Genomic DNA, 18274 nt, shown 5'->3' with positions numbered 1-18274 from the left:
ACACACAACACACACCGGGAAAGCGAGACCACAACCCCTCGAGTTACATCCTGTACCTATTTACTGCTAGGTGAACAGGAGCCACACATTAAGAGGCTTGCCCATTTGCCTCGCTGCTTACCGGGACTCGAACCCAGCCCTCTCGATTGTGAGTCAAGCGTGCTAACCACTACACTACGCAGTGTGTGTATTTACCTAGTTGTATTTACTTAGTTGTAGTTTTACAGGGCCTGGGCTTTACGCTCGTATGGCCCCATCTCCATATCTACACTTGTGTGTGTGTGTGTGTATTTACCTAGTTGTATTTACCTAGTTGTTGTATTTACCTAGTTGTAGTTTTACAGGGCCTGGGCTTTATGCTCGTGTGTGTGTGTGTGTGTGTGTGTGTGTGTGTGTGTGTGTGTGTGTGTGTGTGTGTGAGATTCACCACGGTCGTCTGCTGGTCATCCAGCCAGTCTTTCCCTATGGAAAGAGCTCATAGATCATAGTGACCGATCATCAGGTAGGAATGAGACCACACCACACTCCACACACCAGGAAAGCGAGGCCACAACCCCTCGAGTTACATCCCGTACCTATTTACTGCTAGGTGAACAGGGGCTACACATTAAGAGGCTTGCCCATTTCCCTCGCTGCTTTCTGGGACTCGAACCCAGACCCTCTCGATTGTGAGTCAAGTGTGCTAACCACTACACTACGCTGTGTGTGTATTTACCTAGTTGTATTTACTTAGTTGTAGTTTTACAGGGCCTGGGCTTTACGCTCGTATGGCCCCGTCTCCATATCTACACTTGTGTGTGTGTGTGTATTTACCTAGTTGTAGTTTTACAGGGCCTGGGCTTTATGCTCGTGTGGTCCCGTCTCCATATCTACACTTATCCAATTTTTCTTTAAAACTATGTACACTCTTTGCTGACACCACTTCTTCAGTCAAACTGTTCCAAGTCTCAACACATCTTTGCGGGAAACTAAATTTTTTAACATCTCTCAGACATCGTCCCTTCCTTAGTTTCTTACTATGCGATCTTGTGCTTTTAAAGTCATATTCTTTTCTCAGGATCAGTTTCTCATTATCCACTTCATCCATTCCGTTAATCAATTTATAAACTTGTATCAGATCCCCTCTCTCTCTTCTCTGCTCCAAGGTTGGTAGATCCATAGCCTTTAGTCTCTCCTCATATGTCATCCCTTTAAATTCTGGAACCATTCTTGTAGCCATTTTTTGTAGTCTTTCCAACTTCCTTATGTGTTTCTTTTTATGGGGAGTCCACACAACTCCTGCATATTCCAATCTAGGTCTTATTTTAGTACTTAGCAATTTCTTCATCATTTCCTTGTTCATATAGTGAAATGCTACTCCAATATTCCTTAGCAAATTATATGTCTCTCTGAAAATTCTATCAATATGGCTTACCGGTTGATTATTTTCTTCCATTGTCACTCCCAAGACCTTTTCCTTTTTTACTTTTTGTGTGTGTGTGTGTGTGTGTGTGTGTGTGTGTGTGTGTGTGTGTGTGTGTTTATGTGTATGTATGTATGTATATATGTATGTATTTCCAACTTCCTATTACTTGATATCCTTTAAGAGGGGGTGTCTCAAGACATTTGTCCCATTCATTCGGCTAACTATTAAAGCTTTTTGGGGACTGGTAACTAAGGAGATTTTTTTTTTTTTTTTTTTTTTTTCTCCCAGTCGTCCCCTCTTACATAAAATAAAATACTGATGAATGTTACAACAAATCTTATTTTTCAAAATTATTTAAAAAAAAAAAGCAAATTAAGATAAGCCATTGAATTTGAAATTTATCAAATTTAGTATATTTTTTTAACATTGATATAATATTTTTGGCATTTATTTTGTTAAGATAAATTCTGTGTTTGTAAATATGGACAATCACATCAGTGAATAATTTCACTCATAGGTAAATTTTAAAAATAAAAATTATATCAACTTTTTTCTTAGGGACTTGTAGACAGCCATCTCCAGGGTACATCCTAAGTTTGTTTGTCTCATGCAGATATTGATTTTCACTCAGTTTGGTCTTCTGAGGGAAGTAGAGTGGTTACTATTGAGTGATGAATACCAGCATCATGTCTTGACGTACTTTGCCTCACAGGAAGGTGCATATTTCTACAAATGCTGACCCAAATTTTTTTCTACATTTTTTTTTTTTTTCCAAAGATCTCTTTGATGACCAGATTAGTTTTGTTTTGTGAATTACTTGATGATGAGCTATTACACTTTTTTACATTAAGATTCGCCTTTGAACTAAACTGAAAGACACTCTGTGTCTTCTTTGATCATACAGATTCTTAGAAATACGTAGTGATATTACATTTTTTTTCTTTACATTTCCTTTAAAACAGAACAACCAGGACTTCTACCATTCTCTTTCCCTATTGAAGTAAAAGAGGGACAGCCTCTTCAAGTACCTTGCACCATCATGTCAGGGGATGATCCAATAACTCTGCAGTGGTATAAGGATGATGTTCCTCTCATCTCATCCTCAAAACTCATGATAAACACAATCTCTTCAAGGATGAGCTTATTGATCATACAGAGCGCAGGCTCAGAGCACTCTGGAACATATTCTTGCAAAGCTTTCAATCCTGTTGGACAGGCTGAATTTTCTGCATCTTTGGAAGTAATGGGTAAATTATAAGATCATCATGTTGCATGTCGTATGACTAAGTACATTTGTTTGTTGTAGATTTTTTGTTTTATTTTAATTATGTTTTTTATATACTTTAATACAATTCACATTCATTAGAACATGTTGATATATTGCATGCAATATGAACATCAATAACTAAAGGGGATCATCATTGGCTCTTTTACTTATTTATTTATTTTTTTATATGTGAATGTTATTCTTTGTTAGTTCCAGTCTCTACACCAAGTGATGTGTAGGTGGTAGTTAAGCAGACCAGTGCTTTACCATCTTTCCTTCTTGTATATTATCCTTTCCCTCTCACCCACCCATACACCAAAAAACATATAATTTTTTTTTTTTTTGCGTATTTATTTTAAGAGTCTGCTCAATATTCTCCAATGTCTTTTTTTCTTTTTTCCATTGACTTCTCTTTTTATTTTTTCTATTCCTTTTCCTACTTATTACCACAGCTATGGCAGTGATTGGAGCTCCTAATGTTTGGAAGGAAGCGATGGTTTTCTTTGGGATTTTGGGCTTTGGAAAGGTGTTCAGAAAACATAATTCTGATTTGACTTGTGTATTGGTCAGAATGTAGCAACATTTCTCATTTGAAAATGCGATCCTTCAAACACTTTAGATTGCATATTTAAACCATCATGCATGTTATTATGTCAGCAGCTGCTTTGTTTTTACTTGTTAAAAATTTAATGAGATTATTAGATTCAAATTCATAATTTGTGTAATAGTACTGTACTTGACAGTGGTTCATTACAGTTGTTGAATCAATGGAAGTTTGATATGTCCTCCGGCTGTACAGAATGTGGATTCCAAAATATTCATTCTCTTGAAAGACAGCCCCTCATTTATGATTGTAATTATTACAAGCAAGTGATTTCCATATTTTGATATGATCAGGTAATGAATTTCAAATATCTTTCCCATCTGCACTTCATCTCATATTTTTCATTTGAATAAGAAAGACATTGACTTGTTTACAGAAAAACCCAAACTTCTTCCTTTCACCTTTCCCATGGAAGTACAAGTAGGTCAGCTGCTGCAAGTTTCATGTACAGTATTGAGTGGAGATGACCCAATGTCACTTAAGTGGTACAAGGACAACGAACTCCTTCTCCCCTCCTCGAAGTTTATCATAAACAATGTAGTGGCAAGGATGAGTCAGTTGATCCTTCAGGATATAGGACCAGAACATTCAGGATCTTATACCTGTCATGCATTTAACAGCATTGGTGAAGCTGCTGTGTCCGATGTGCTAAATGTGAAGGGTATGATGTTTGAAGTTCGTATTCTATATAGTCATATCTTATTTTATTGCTTTTTCTCTTATTTTGCAACTTTTAAGTTTATCCCTGTTTCCTTCACTTCAAAATATTTTACCATACAAACATTTTAGAATCATATTGTTCAAAATTTTTCTGCAGAAAAACCTGCAATTCTTCCTTTTGCCTTCCCTGTGGAGGTACAAGAAGGCCAACTGCTCCAGGTAACTTGTACAGTAACAACTGGGGATGAGCCAGTCACATTACAGTGGTACAAGGACAGTCAGCCACTAACTCCCTCTGCCAAGTTCATGATAAATGACATTACGTCGAAGATGAGTCTCCTTGTTCTTCAGGAAGTAGGATCAGACCACACTGGATCCTATGAGTGTCATGCATACAACCCTGTTGGCAGAGCAACTTACTCTGCAGTTCTTAAAGTTAATGGTACATTAATTTCAGAAAGAGTTTATTGCCTTGCTTTCATTGTTCACATTGATTTGCTTTGAACTTCTATAACCGCCCTCATTCCCACCATCCTCACCTCTCTTGCTACAAAACTGCTACTAAGATAGTTTGAAAATCACACTTCTTTTCTACAGAAAAACCAGAAATACTTCCTTTTGACTTTCCACGTGAAGTTAAAGAAGGCCAGCTCCTACAGTTGTCTTGTACTGTGACCACTGGGGATGACCCTGTGACCCTCCAGTGGTACAAAGATGACATACCTGTTATTTCATCTGCCAAATTTATGATCAACAAAGTTGACTCAAAGATGAGCTTCCTGATTCTGCGTGATGTTGGTTTAGATCACACAGGAACATATACTTGCTTAGCATTCAATCCAGTTGGCCAGCAAAAGTTCTCTGCCCAGCTCTGGGTCAATGGTAATATTGCTGAATGTAATGTTCTTCATGTTGTAGTATCTGGATATGTTAATAGTTCTGTGCAAAAGAGCATGAAATTTTCATAAACTCATTTATTTGTTTATTTATTTTTATTCATTCTTTTTTTTTTTTTTTTTTTTTTTTTAGTTCTAAACTATATTTTCCTCTATTTATAATTATATTACATTGAGCTTGGACTTCAAACATTTTCTTGGTGTGTTGGAATGGTTGGGAACTCAGTGATCATGGTGGGTTTTCTTCAGATTTTCCCATCTGAATACCATTTTATGATGAAAGCACATTCAGCCCTCTTCTTCTTATTCTTTTATTTATCTATTTATTTACTTTTTTTTCTTTGCATCTTGTCATGAAGACTGCTATATTGACTGAAGGTAAAAATGTATATTTATGATGTTAAAATGGACTCTGATATTTCATTCAGATTCTGTTAACAAACAAACAGAAAATACAATGGCTTTTGCCTCTACCTTTCCTCTTTGTTCATTAATTGTGGTTGATGAACTATATGCGTTTTTCTTTTTCTTTTTTTCTTGGTGAGGTCTCCCTTCACAAGAGGCATATCTTGTGAACACAAGCAGAAGACATTAATTATTGTTGTTACAGAAAATGCACAAAGCAGAGTGAAAAGCCCACTTCAATGACTAGTGTTGCATCTCCTTTACAGCAGCACCAGTGATCATGCCTTTTATGATTCCTCCTGAGAACTTTGAAGGTGTGTCCATCCAGATCCTATGCACCTTGTTGTCTGGTGATGATCCAGTCACTCTTTATTGGCTCAAGGACAAGATCAGTATGAATACAGATAGCCTAGATGGCACAACCATCAACAACGTTGGTTCGCGCACCTCCATGCTTGCGATCCCTAGTGTGGAGCAGCAGCATTCGGGGGAATACACTTGTGTGGCATCAAATCGTGCTGGCCAGGCAAACCACAGTGTCATACTTAATGTTCTTGGTACATCATTTCTGAATGTCCTCTTATTACCTGTTAAATTTTGTTTAGTTTCTTTATATTTTGCCATCTTTAAAACATACCTTATATCCCACCTTTGCCTCTTACTTATGCTATATGCAATTGAAACTCATATGATATTGGTATATTTTACAGAGATTTTACAATTTTGTAATCAAAAACCTTTGAAATTATTATTCTCAAGAAACCTTTTTTTTTTTCATGCTGCAGTTAATAGTGCAAGACATACAGTCTTTCAGTTATATAAGAAGATTAATATCTTCAGAGCTTATATTAAATTCTTATTAACCACATTTGTCTTTGTTTACTATGCAGACATTAGGTGCCACTTATTTTATTTTTAAAATATTCATGTAAGTCCACAGAGAAAAAAAAAAGTACATATGAAAGAGATGACCCCATTTCACAACCCAACATAACTTGCTTCTCATCAGCTCTCCTTCCCTGGTACCTTAAAGTGCTTGATGATAGCAAGCAAAGCAACTGCATATAGTGGTATTTATCCCCACTCAGTCCCGCCTCGCATCATCCCCTTCCACTTTGAGGAACACATTCGCGCTGGAAGTTTAGTTCAAGTCATCTGTGTTGTTGGAGAGGGAGACTCCCCTATTGACATACGCTGGACTCTTCATGGTGAAGAAGTGCGGCCTAAGCTTGGCATCTTCACCCAGCGTGTGGGAGAGAGGACCTCCATTTTAAGTATTGACAGAGTGGGCTCAGAACACCGTGGATCCTACACGTGTCTGGCCAGTAATCATGCCGGCCAGACCAACCACACAGAAACTCTTTGGGTTAATGGTATGCTCAGCATTGGACGTTATGGCAACAATGCTCCCAATAACACAGCATCCAATAAGCCTTAACTTTGAATACAGAATTGCACTTTTGATTTGTGTTGCTGATTTATAATGATTGCATACAATTTCTGTCTTTCATTGCCTTCCCTTTATTGATATTTGTTTATTGCTACCTTCTTAGAGTACTTTGAATACAAAATTCTGCCTGAATATTGTTTTTGCCCTGTTGTATAATTTTACAGTTGCATTTTTCTCAAAGGTTTGTTTATTTAATTAATTTATTTTATTTTTAGTTATTTATTTATTATTTTTTTTATCTTACTCGTTTCTTTGTCTCATTGTTTGGTGTCTTTTTAGAAAAAGTATCTATCATTGTTTTCAGTTTTGAAACTATTTCCACATACATACATACATACATACACATTAAAGGTAAAAAAATATACAAATGAGCTCTCAAATAAACTACAGTTGTGCATTTCTGTATTGTAAAGATAAATACATGCTGAAGAAAAACTTTTATACAGATAATCTCTTGTCATTATATTTGGGTATAATACTTTGAAATGCTTTAGTTATATTGTGATATAGAAAGTATATAGTTGTTACCAGGAATGTCACCAAATGTTAATCACTGTTGTAGGCATGAGCCTTAATGTAGTAGTTATTCTGATGCCTTTTTTTTTTTTTTTTTTTTTTTTTTTTTTCAAACTCCTATCCTACAGTGCCCCAGATCCTACTATCATAATCCCAGGTTTCCTTAAATTCATGTTGAATTTGTGTACACTGAGGTGTTCTGTTGCTGCTTTTATGGGTATTGAGTCCAGTCCTCAGTTCAATGAAATATTCTGTTGTTGGTGTTTTGCTGTTTGAGGTCTTTCCTAGTTGTCATTTTGGTCATTGCTGTCTTACATTAATGTGATACTTGCAGATTTTTACCCACTGCTTTGCCATGGTCATCTGTTGCTGACATTTTGCCAAGGCACACTCTCTCTCTCTCTCTCTCTCTCTCTCTCTCTCTCTCTCTCTCTCTCTCTCTCTCTCTCTCTCTCTCTCTCTCTCTCTCTCTCTCTCTCTCTCTCTCTCTCTCTCCATTTTTCATTTGTTATTGCAGTTTTTTGTTGTTAGCTAGTGTTAGATATTTGGTTTGTGCATTGAGTCAACTTGCCAAGCTGTGCTTGACCATCACACAAAGATGCTTTCCAATCATGAAATGGAATCACTCCTGCCAAATCCTTATATTGATGATGAATTATTTCTCTTCTTACATTTACCATGAAATAATTATACAAAAAAAAAAAAATCATAAGTATAGAATCAAGAATGTATTCAGCGAACCTCTCGAGGAGGATGGCCTGCCCTCGTCGTTACAAGTTGGTCATCAGAATTTTGTGTGATGTTCCTTGTTAGATGAATATTTACATAATAACAATATGACTTATAGTCACTCTTTTATCATGTGGGTGAAAATGAACTATTGAAAAAAAATCTGACACTGAATTTCAGAACCTCCACAAATCAGACCCTTTCAATTTGAGCCTGAACTCCTGGCGGGTCAAGATACTCAACTGCAATGCTATGTGGTTCATGGTGATCCCCCACTGAACATTATGTGGTACTTCCAAGGGAAGGAGGTGTCTAACATGATGGGGGTCAGAACTCTGAAGTTAGGAGGAAAGTCAAGCATTTTGAGCATTGAACATGTCACTCATGGCCATGCAGGAACATATACTTGCATGGTCTCAAACTTTGCTGGCAAAGCACAGTACAGTGCCAATCTCACAGTCCATGGTAGTAATCTTAAAGACATTTTTTGTGCATTTATTTAGTATGTGTATAAAATTCATATTTTAGATGCACCTTTTTGCTGTATTATGTTAATTTATTATTCAGTTTATACCTTTACACCCTTCCTACCCTCTGCTCCCCATTCCTTGTTATACACCTGAACTTACAATAGGTCTTGTTAGAATTAGGTTGTTTATTTTAGTTTCATTTCAGTTATATAATGCAAGTATTAAAGACAGTTCATGCTAAAGTATTCTGTTCCACACACATTGGCCCATGCTGGGAATATTCTAGAATTCAAAGCCAAGATTGATATTCAAAGAAAATGGAAACATGACAATACAGCATAGCTCTTTTACTGTATATAAAAATTAGGTAAATACTGTACATACACACAAATTACACACATGTTGGAATTTCCTAAGATAGATAAATACATAACTTTTGAAACATTCTATAACATTGGTATATTTCTGTAGATGTTTATTTATTAATTATCTGTATAAAAATTTCATGGTTGGAGGAATCTATAAGTAGTTACTTTTTTGCATTAGGACATGTTTCCTACACAACACTATTCCCTTTAAAAATATACACCATTATAATTGTTAGGCATACTGAAGTTAGAATTAAAAAGTACACGTAAGCTTCTTAGCATTTGGTGCAAGATTGAAGTATAACAATTTTTTTCTTGTAAATGATACTAAGCCATTTGTAAAATGGTAGTGACAAAATAAATACTGAATAGGAAAAGAGCTGTGAAGATACAAAAATTGCAAATTAGCCGTTTTATTAAATGGGTTAGGTTGGAAATCCTGTATGTATTATGAAGCTGAGTATTGCAGAAGTCAGAGGAGAGTTGATACTGTGGAAGGATTTCATGAAAGTTTGAAATGGAAGAAAAAGTGACTAAAAAAGCAGTGAAGTAAGAACAAGCACTGCTTATACATATAAAATAGAAAAGTGACTAAAAAAGCAGTGAAGTAAGAACAAGCACTGCTTGTAGGCATACAATCAGACAGGATTTATATATATGGTCAAATAGAAAGAGGAATTATGAATATGATACAGCATAATTAAGCTAATGAAAATGGTCAACTTTGCAGGAACAGATATATGGTACAAATTAAGCAGACAGTATGTTCAGGAAGGTGTTTATGTAATAGTCCAAGTCAGAATACAGATAATCCAGACATTTTACTACAATTCAGAACCATTTTAAACCATGCACTTGTTAGTTCAGAGAAAGTTGGTCACCCGCACCACAGGAGGTGAGAGACAAGCCTGTTCAGACTTTTACCGTTATCCAGATGTTGCACACCCTCTCAGATAAGACAGTTGAACCCTGACCCCAAGTTTACATGAGGTATGGTCTGGTAACTTGGTGGTTAGGTTTGCGTGATTGTACCCTGCTAAGGCCACTTTCTTCCCAGGAGAGTGAGTGAGAGAATGTGCGACAGTGGGAGTGAGTGAGTGTGTGACAGTAGAAGAGTGAAAGTGTGTGTGATGGAGGGAGTGTACTGGTAGGAGTGAGTATTCACTGTGTAGATTCTTGTAGGTGTCATGCACCCATGTGTATTATATTAGTGAAAATTACATAAACAAAATCTTTGTGGAACTTAGCCTTTGTTGTCCGGTCCTCCAGTCTCTAACTGCTCACCTTCCGAGGCAAAGCTTCCTGGGATGAGTCAGCGTAGTTCTTAACACAGCATTAGGTGATCCTCAAGAAAACCTAAAGTATGTAATTTGTAAAACAGTTAAAATACCTGGAGGAAAAAATAGAATTGGGGAAGCTGTCAACAATTCTTATGTAGAAACAGTGTATGAAAGTAGAATGAATGTAAATAGATAAATAGTTGAGAAATTTAGCTTGGTTGAATAAGTGACAGACAATTAGCACTGCTGAGTGGAGAAGATTATATGAAGCATTTCCTGCCGTGGAGGTGTGGCAGCTGATAATGAAGTGATGATGAGAAACTTGTTTAAAGAGAGATTCTTCTTGACATGATTAAAAAGACTGGATGAATATATGCAAGGAAAACAAGGGAAACAATGATAGATGTAAGAAAACAACTATTTGTGAAGCAGTAAAGCTTGTTGCTTGTGGCCATGACAATTGCCAAGACTTCTTAAAGGGAATGAAATATGATAAATGTGTGAAGTGTGCTGATTGTAGGACCTTCATTAGGAATGTATTACCAATTGAAACTTTGTATGGTGAATGTGTGTGTGTGTGTGTGTATATATATATATATATATATATATATATATATATATATATATATATATATATATATATATATATATATATATATATATATACTGTCTTACAGACGATGTTAAAGGCATGAGCAATTTCAGCGTTATTAAGTTTTTGCTTTTCTATTTGTTTAGACAAATAGAAAAGACACAGTAAAAACTTAATAATGCTGAAGTTGCTCATGCCTTTAACATCGTCTGTAAGACAGAAAATTTACTCCCTGGCTACACAGGCATATATATATATATATATATATATATATATATATATATATATATATATATATATATATATATATATATATATATATATATACAGTAAGGTCTCGGTTTATGTCAGTGTTATGTTCCTGAAACATGACATAAGTCGATTTTGTACGTATCTTGAGTTTCCGTACATTTCAAAGCATATTATCGAGTTTTCAACCAATCATTGTTTATGGCCATTCAGGTAAGTTAAAGGTTATATTGTTATATTATTTACAACTACGTAGGAATATGAAACACAAGTTTGTTTTTGTTGTTGATTAGGGCCACGAACGCGAAGGACTGCAGGTTGCCGAGAGGGGTGGACGCCTGAGGCCGCCAGGAGGGTGGGCAGGTCGAATGTTGTGACGCCCAGGGGGACAGCTGGGAGCGTAGTGCAGTGCGGTGGGAGTAGAAGCGTGGGCAGCAGGGCAGGAAATGCAATAGGAAAGGGCAATAGGGATCAGCAGACAGGCGCAGACGGTGCAAGTGAGCTGCGAGTGTCTTGTGGCCCAGGCGAAGGCTCCGGAGTTGTTATTGTTGTGATGGGTGTGCGAGCCCTCAAGGTCGTCAACCTCCCCGTTGTCATGGTAACGGGCTTCCCATTTTCTTCTTCCCTGCCTCACACACAGCTGCTCCCTCCCTTCTCATGTCTATTAATTATGTCCTTTTTTTCTTGTAGCATAATGGTTTTCCTTTTCTTAGCATCACTGCTATCACTAAGAAGTTTTCTCTTTGGTGCCATTGAGCATGATACTAAGAACTTGAGTCAGTAAACACAGAAGTAGGATAACACTCTTGCCAGGGGCGATGGTGTGGTCGAACTGACGCAGGGTGTTATTGTATTCAAGCGTGAGGCGGGCGGTGTGACGGGTAACCACCAACAATAACAATAAATCCCGCACTTTACGATTTATAAATTTTCAATTTTTTTTTAATCTTAAATTGCCTTATAGTGGACTGACGTAACTACAAGTTTGACGTAACTTGAGACCGACGTAACCCGGGACTTTACTGTATATATATATATATATATATATATATATATATATATATATATATATGTGTGTGTGTGTGTGTGTGTGTGTGTGTGTGTGTGTGTGTGTGTGTGTGTGTGTGTGTGTGATTCACCTCGGTTGCCTGCTGGTCACCCAGCCAGTCTTTCCCATTACGGAGTGAGCTCAGAGCTCATAGACCAATCTTTGGGTAGGACTGAGACCACATAACACACTCCACACACCGGGAAAGCAAGGCCACAACCCCTCGAGTTACATTCTGTACCTATTTACTGCTAGGTGAACAGGGGCTACACATTAAGAGACTTGCCCATTTGCCTCGCCGCTAACCGAGATTCAAACCCGGCCCTCTCGATTGTGAGTCGAGCGTGCTAACCACTACACTACGCGGTGTGTGTGTGTGTGTGTATATAATAGACACACCATTCATTTATTTGTCTAATTTTTATTTATTTGTTTACTTTTTCCAGCTCTGAATGATAGCATGAGAGGGGGTTCTTTCATACATGGTCTTTAACTAGAGAACAATTAGTGTTGGTCAGTTTTATTCAAAAGAAAGTGTACTTTCTCACCATGAATGGCTCAGCAGTGCTGTTTTACTGTTCTAAAAAATATTTCTTGATAATAAATACATGGAATAACTTGGAATGAAACAAGAAAAATGTGATTTGCAGAACCTCCTCGTATCCGCCCATTCTCCTTCGAAGGGGAGATCCAAGCAGGAAAGGACACTCAGATAACTTGCTATGTGACTGATGGTGACACACCGCTGACCATCAGGTGGTACTTCCATGGTCTAGAAGTGTCTCCTGCCATGGGTGTGACTACTGTTAAGCTAGGATCCAGGTCCAGTATTCTTTCAATAGAGCACGTGACTCATGACCACTCTGGGAAGTACACATGTGCTGCATCCAATACTGCAGGCGAAGCCCAGTTTTCAGCAACTCTTTCTGTCAATGGTATCAGTGGTTAAAGCTTTCTGTATACCATGAATAGAGATGTGTATAGTTATAGCTTTCTTTGTACATGTTAGTAAGGCAATCGTTGGCTTTGTTTTGCTGTGCTAAAATTCATATCCGCTAATGGTTTCTCCCTAATCCAATTTCTTTTACTATTCTATATATATATATATATATATATATATATATATATATATATATATATATATATATATATATATATATATATATATATATATATAATCCCACTTTGTCATAAAGAATTGTACACCTTAAGGTTAATCACTGTATAGACCATGCTTTATGGCCTCTTAGCATTTCATTTAAAGATATTGCATATTCATATCCACTGTATTCTGACCACAGATCCACCTGTCATCAACCCGATAGATTTTGGTGGGACAGACCTGTATGAAGGAGGCATTGCCACTGCCACTTGTGTAGTCAGTCAGGGCAGCCTTCCCCTCATGGTCACCTGGACCTATAATGGCAACTTGTTAGAGAGTGACCAGTATCGAACAATTCACAGTTTTGGAAAGAGAACAAGTATCTTGACCATTGAGCCTTTGAATCACCATCATCAAGGAGTATATGGGTGTGCAGCTTCTAATGCAGCGGGAATGTACCAGGTGGAGGCCGAGTTGGTTATTCAGGGTAAAAGAGATTAGTGATTCATGAATATTATGAGCATGATTGAACAAGTGTTTTATCCACAGCTGGCATATTATGTTCCTATGATTATTAAATGTGGATGAAATGTGAAGCATTTGCAATGTTTGCCTGCAAAAATATACATAATGCAATAACTACAGTATAGATGATAGCCATAATGAGAATACCATTAGAGTTAATTAGAAATTATTATTAAAGATTTTTAGAAATAGGAAATGGTTTCAGTCTGATATCAAAGATGGAACACCAACTGACACTGTCATAAAGTAAATTTACCACGTCTGTTTGCTGTCTGTGGGGTGGTGGCATTTATTTACATTGTATTTGGTATAAGAAAAATCATGCAAATTATTATTTACCAAAATCTCTTTAAAACTGAGGGGCATGGAAACATAATCCAGCTACTGGTGCTCTGGCACTCTACCATTCCTTTAGAATAACTAGTATCCAAGTACTGATTTTCTCCCTGCTTCTTCACAGTTTTAATGAAAGAAAAGAAGGAAAAAGTCTTATTGACATAACTAAAAAAAATACACTTTATATGCTTGCTAAGGCCTCATTTTGGAGACACCAACTTTATATTTTTAAAGTTAAATAGTTGTTTTCCAAATTACAGAGCTGCCCTTAATAATGCCTGTAAGCTTTGGAGATTTTGAGGTGTACAGTGGAGACTCAGTTCAGGCAAGCTGCATGGCCAGGAAAGGTGACTTGCCCATGACATTCACATGGCGCTTCCAAGGCTCTGTTGTAAATCCTTCCATGGAAGTGAAAATTGTCAAGTTTGGACCAAGAAATAGTGTACTTTCTGTAAGCAATGTGGAGGCGCACCATCAAGGAATATACATATGTGAAGTTACAAATATTGCCGGGACATCTCAATTTGCTACTGAACTGAAAGTGAATGGTAGGAACTCACTAGAACAAATAAAATCACTTGAGAGTTGTGCCAAACAGTGGTGAATTTTTGTTGCTAGCCATACTCCTTGCTTCTCCTGAATATGTACTGTTCTGACACCCTAACCTTGCACTCATTTGCTATTCCTCATCAGTCACTGAATTGTTTGAAAATATGTCAAATATTTTGTTTAAAATCACACAAGTAACTAAATATATCACCAGGAATTAAAAAATAGTTGTTGCAGCTTTCTGGAGGCAGAAAATGCATTGTCAATGTCCTTCAGTATATAATTAAAAGTGATTGAGATATCATATGGAACAGATCAAAATTTCAAATGAAGTAATGCTATGATCTTTGTATTATGCAAATATGTAATGCATTTTCATCAGTACTCATTAACCTAAAGTGTATTCTGGAGTATCTATGATGATTAAATGTGCTTCTCTGTTCCTTGTGATGTAATTTGTTAAAAGCCTGAGCAATTTGACTTTTTTCCAGAGCCACCCCTGTTAACCCCCATAACTATTGGGGAACCCACCTTTGAGGGTGACTTGGCTCAGATCACATGTGTGCTCAGGAAAGGAGACCAACCTGTCACCTTCAGTTGGATGTTTGACGGTGTAGGATTAACCCAAGCAGACAGCGTAAATGTTCTTGATGTGGGTGGCAGAACCAGTATTTTGACATTAGACCCTGTTCGAGCCCATCACCAGGGAACATATAGTTGTCGTGCCACAAATGTGGCTGGCACAGCTGAAGTGAAGGCAAAGCTCAGTGTCAATGGTACAATGATTCTTTCTGTCATTGGATTACTTGGATTGGCTGTATGGGTTTTCTGCCTCTGATAGATCACTGCATCTCCCTGTTCCTCCTTCACCATTATAGCAAAGTTGCTTTGTTAAAATAAGCCAAACCATTTTTATTACAGAGCCTCCTGAGCTATTGCCTATAGAATTTGGTGTGGAGGCTTTCTATGAGGGTGATGTAGCCCAGGCCAGCTGTAGGATGAGAAAGGGGGATCGACCAGTTACATTTCGGTGGTTGTTCAATGGCGTAGGTGTTGTAAACACGGAGAGCACAATGGTAAACAACCTGGGAGGAACCACCAGCATCCTGATTCTTGACCCTGTGAGAGCACATCACCAAGGCATCTACAGCTGTAGTGCTTCTAATGATGCTGGAGTTGCCCAAGTAGAAGCAACTGTGATAGTTAATGGTACACTGTTGACTGTTGTGAATCTTGTTTTTTGGGTGGGTGCTGGTACTAACCCATTGGATCTGCCAGTTTAGGATTCAGTGAACACTGTCCTTGTCTCCCTGTTCCTTTTGAGTTAGAAAAGTATTACCAAGTCCCACCAGTATGCATTTGCAAAATGTATTTGGGAAATTTCTGTTGATATATCAAGGTGTTTATTGTTTATCATTGGTATAGGTCAAAGTAGTAGAGTGTTTTAGAAACATTTATTCAGGAGAGCTTTAGGTTGTCAACCTGTATTCATCATGCTTGATATTTCTATGTATATTCAGATGAGTATTCTCATTTTCTTATAATATTGATTTTTTTTAATGTGTGATATGATTTCCATAGTAAAATATTAATACTAGACATTTCATTATCTTACAGAGCCACCACAAACTTTACCTATTGAATTTGGGTCTGAAGCTTTTTATGAGGGTGATTTGGCTCAGGCTATCTGTAGAGTACGGAAGGGTGACCTGCCCCTCACTATCACTTGGCTGTTTAATGGAGTGGCTCTTGCCAGTGAGGCCGACACTCTAATTGCGGGTGTTGGGGCCAGGACCAGCATCCTGACCCTGGACCCTGTCAGGGGTCATCATCAGGGCACTTATGTCTGCATTGCCCAGAACAGTGCTGGACAGTCTGAAGCACAAGCGAGTTTAATTGTCAATGGTACACAGAGGAAGTTTAAGGAGCTGGTGGAAATGGGGTACTAACTTTATAGCTACTGTAAAATGGCTTATTGACTCATGGAGTGATTGGTATTATTCTTCTCCCTGTTCCTTGCACAGAGGAAAATTAAGAACTGACACGGTAATATTGTTTTACAGTTTGAATGTTTCATGCAGTGAGCTTTGTGTATGATACATGTGTGAATACTATTTTCATATTACTGAGGGCTACACTGGGTACAGGTTTCAGTCAACACATTAATACAGCATCATATAGAGGTGATCAAATTTATTGTGTAAATATTTCAACTTTCTTTCTCTGGTTGTGCAGTGTTAGGAACAAATCAAAATCTTTAGTGATTTGATTTTCATCATTTGGATAGGCATAACATTGGGAGCCATTGGTGGGTGACATGACTGATTACTCATAAATTGCAACATAATTTCAATTCATGACATTTTGACACATAATGGCAGCTTAATGTGAATGGTTTGTCACTTGATAAATTTTCTCCTATTCACAGATATGAATGTTTAATGCAAGGCATTTAAGCATGCTTTAGAAGAGATTTGCTTGATTTAGTCATAGAATATCACATATATGTAGGAAAGTAATCAAGAGAGAGAACAGTATGTTAATCACGGAAAGCAATGCAACTTTCCTATTTTTCATGCACTTCTAAACAAAAGATAAATTCACTAAATGAGAAAAATTCCACATTGGAAGAGGGTAGAGAACATCTGTACCCAAAGCAGTAATTTTTTGCTCTCTTACATTTATCTTTGATGCTCATACAAAGGCTTTTTTTATTATTATTATTATTCATTAGTGATTTGGTTTTAGTGATGAGTTTTTGTTGTATGTGTAATGGCTATCATGGTCAATACCCCAACTTGAAGATGATCCTGACTATAATCATGACCAAGGTTTTGTCTGGTCTCAGCTTTATCAAGGCAAAGAGTCAAAGTATGTAAAACGAATCCAAACCCTTCCTTTTCCAGAGCGTCCACATTTGATACAGCTTGACTTTGGTGAATCAGACTTTAATGAGGGCGATTTTGTGCAAGTGAGCTGTATACTACAGAAGGGCGACCATCCAGTTAATTTTACATGGGTCTTCAATGGCATAGTCCTTCAGTCTGGTGATGGCATACATATGGATTTCATTGGAAAGTCTAGCATACTGACCATTGATCCGGTGCGAGGTGTGCACCAAGGAAATTACACCTGCATCGCCTCCAACCCAGCTGGGGAGGAGCAAATCTCTGCCACACTGGTTGTCAATGGTACAGTTGTGGTTTCCATATACTGCCGTTGAGTGCAATCATTCAGCTATCGTGTGGCCAGTAAATACCTTCTGTCAATTACTAGTTTTGAATGATTGCATATAGATGGTTGTATGAAAAGGGTTTTGTCTCAGGTTCCACATTATGAACCCTGAGAATGCTATGCTGGTGCACAAAATTTTGGTGATTGTTTGGTGGTGGATCATATGTCAAATGGGGTATTATCATGGATTTGTTCCTCTCCTTGTTCCTCGTGAATAGTTACTTTTTCTGTGGTTTTATGCAAATTTCTGCTCTGATTTCTTGCATCATAATGCAGTGCTTAATTATTGCCCAAATGTGATAGAAAAGGGAGTCTTTAGAAAAATATCAATAGTCAGGTCAGAAATGATGAAAGTAAAGGAGATGATGACTTTGATGATATTTTGATGAATATCCTCAGTTATCAAAATTAGTTAATATGAATAAATGTTATTTTTTCTAAGACCGTGTGAATTGGAAGAAAATAGTTATCAAACTCCCATCATTTATGAGGGGAAAAGATCATATTTTAATCATATTGATGCCGACATCTATATGAAGGCTTAGACATTGTTACTCATTGTTCTAATGCAACTTTTTGAATGTGTAAA

The 18274-nt window shown here is 37.2% G+C and overlaps 1 protein-coding gene across 50 annotated transcripts in view; it reads left to right on the top strand.

Moving 5' to 3' along the window:
- Positions 1 to 18274, top strand: part of LOC123513214 (Down syndrome cell adhesion molecule-like protein Dscam2) — a 424526-nt gene that overhangs the window by 276039 nt on the left and 130213 nt on the right. For 48 of the 50 annotated variants that reach the window (XM_045270251.1, XM_045270253.1, XM_045270254.1 and 45 more), the window contains exon 15: positions 17358 to 17642. In XM_045270251.1, coding sequence (XP_045126186.1) covers positions 17358 to 17642 — 285 coding nt within the window. Of the gene's footprint in view, positions 1 to 13240; positions 13529 to 15372; positions 15661 to 17357; positions 17643 to 18274 lie in introns of all 50 variants that reach the window. The other 2 variants (XM_045270277.1, XM_045270278.1) reach the window with 2 other exon arrangements.

The sequence above is a fragment of the Portunus trituberculatus genome, chromosome 35 (assembly GCF_017591435.1).
Source record: "Portunus trituberculatus isolate SZX2019 chromosome 35, ASM1759143v1, whole genome shotgun sequence".
Lineage (NCBI taxonomy): Eukaryota > Metazoa > Arthropoda > Malacostraca > Decapoda > Portunidae > Portunus > Portunus trituberculatus.
This window is presented reverse-complemented; position numbering and strand designations above follow the sequence as displayed.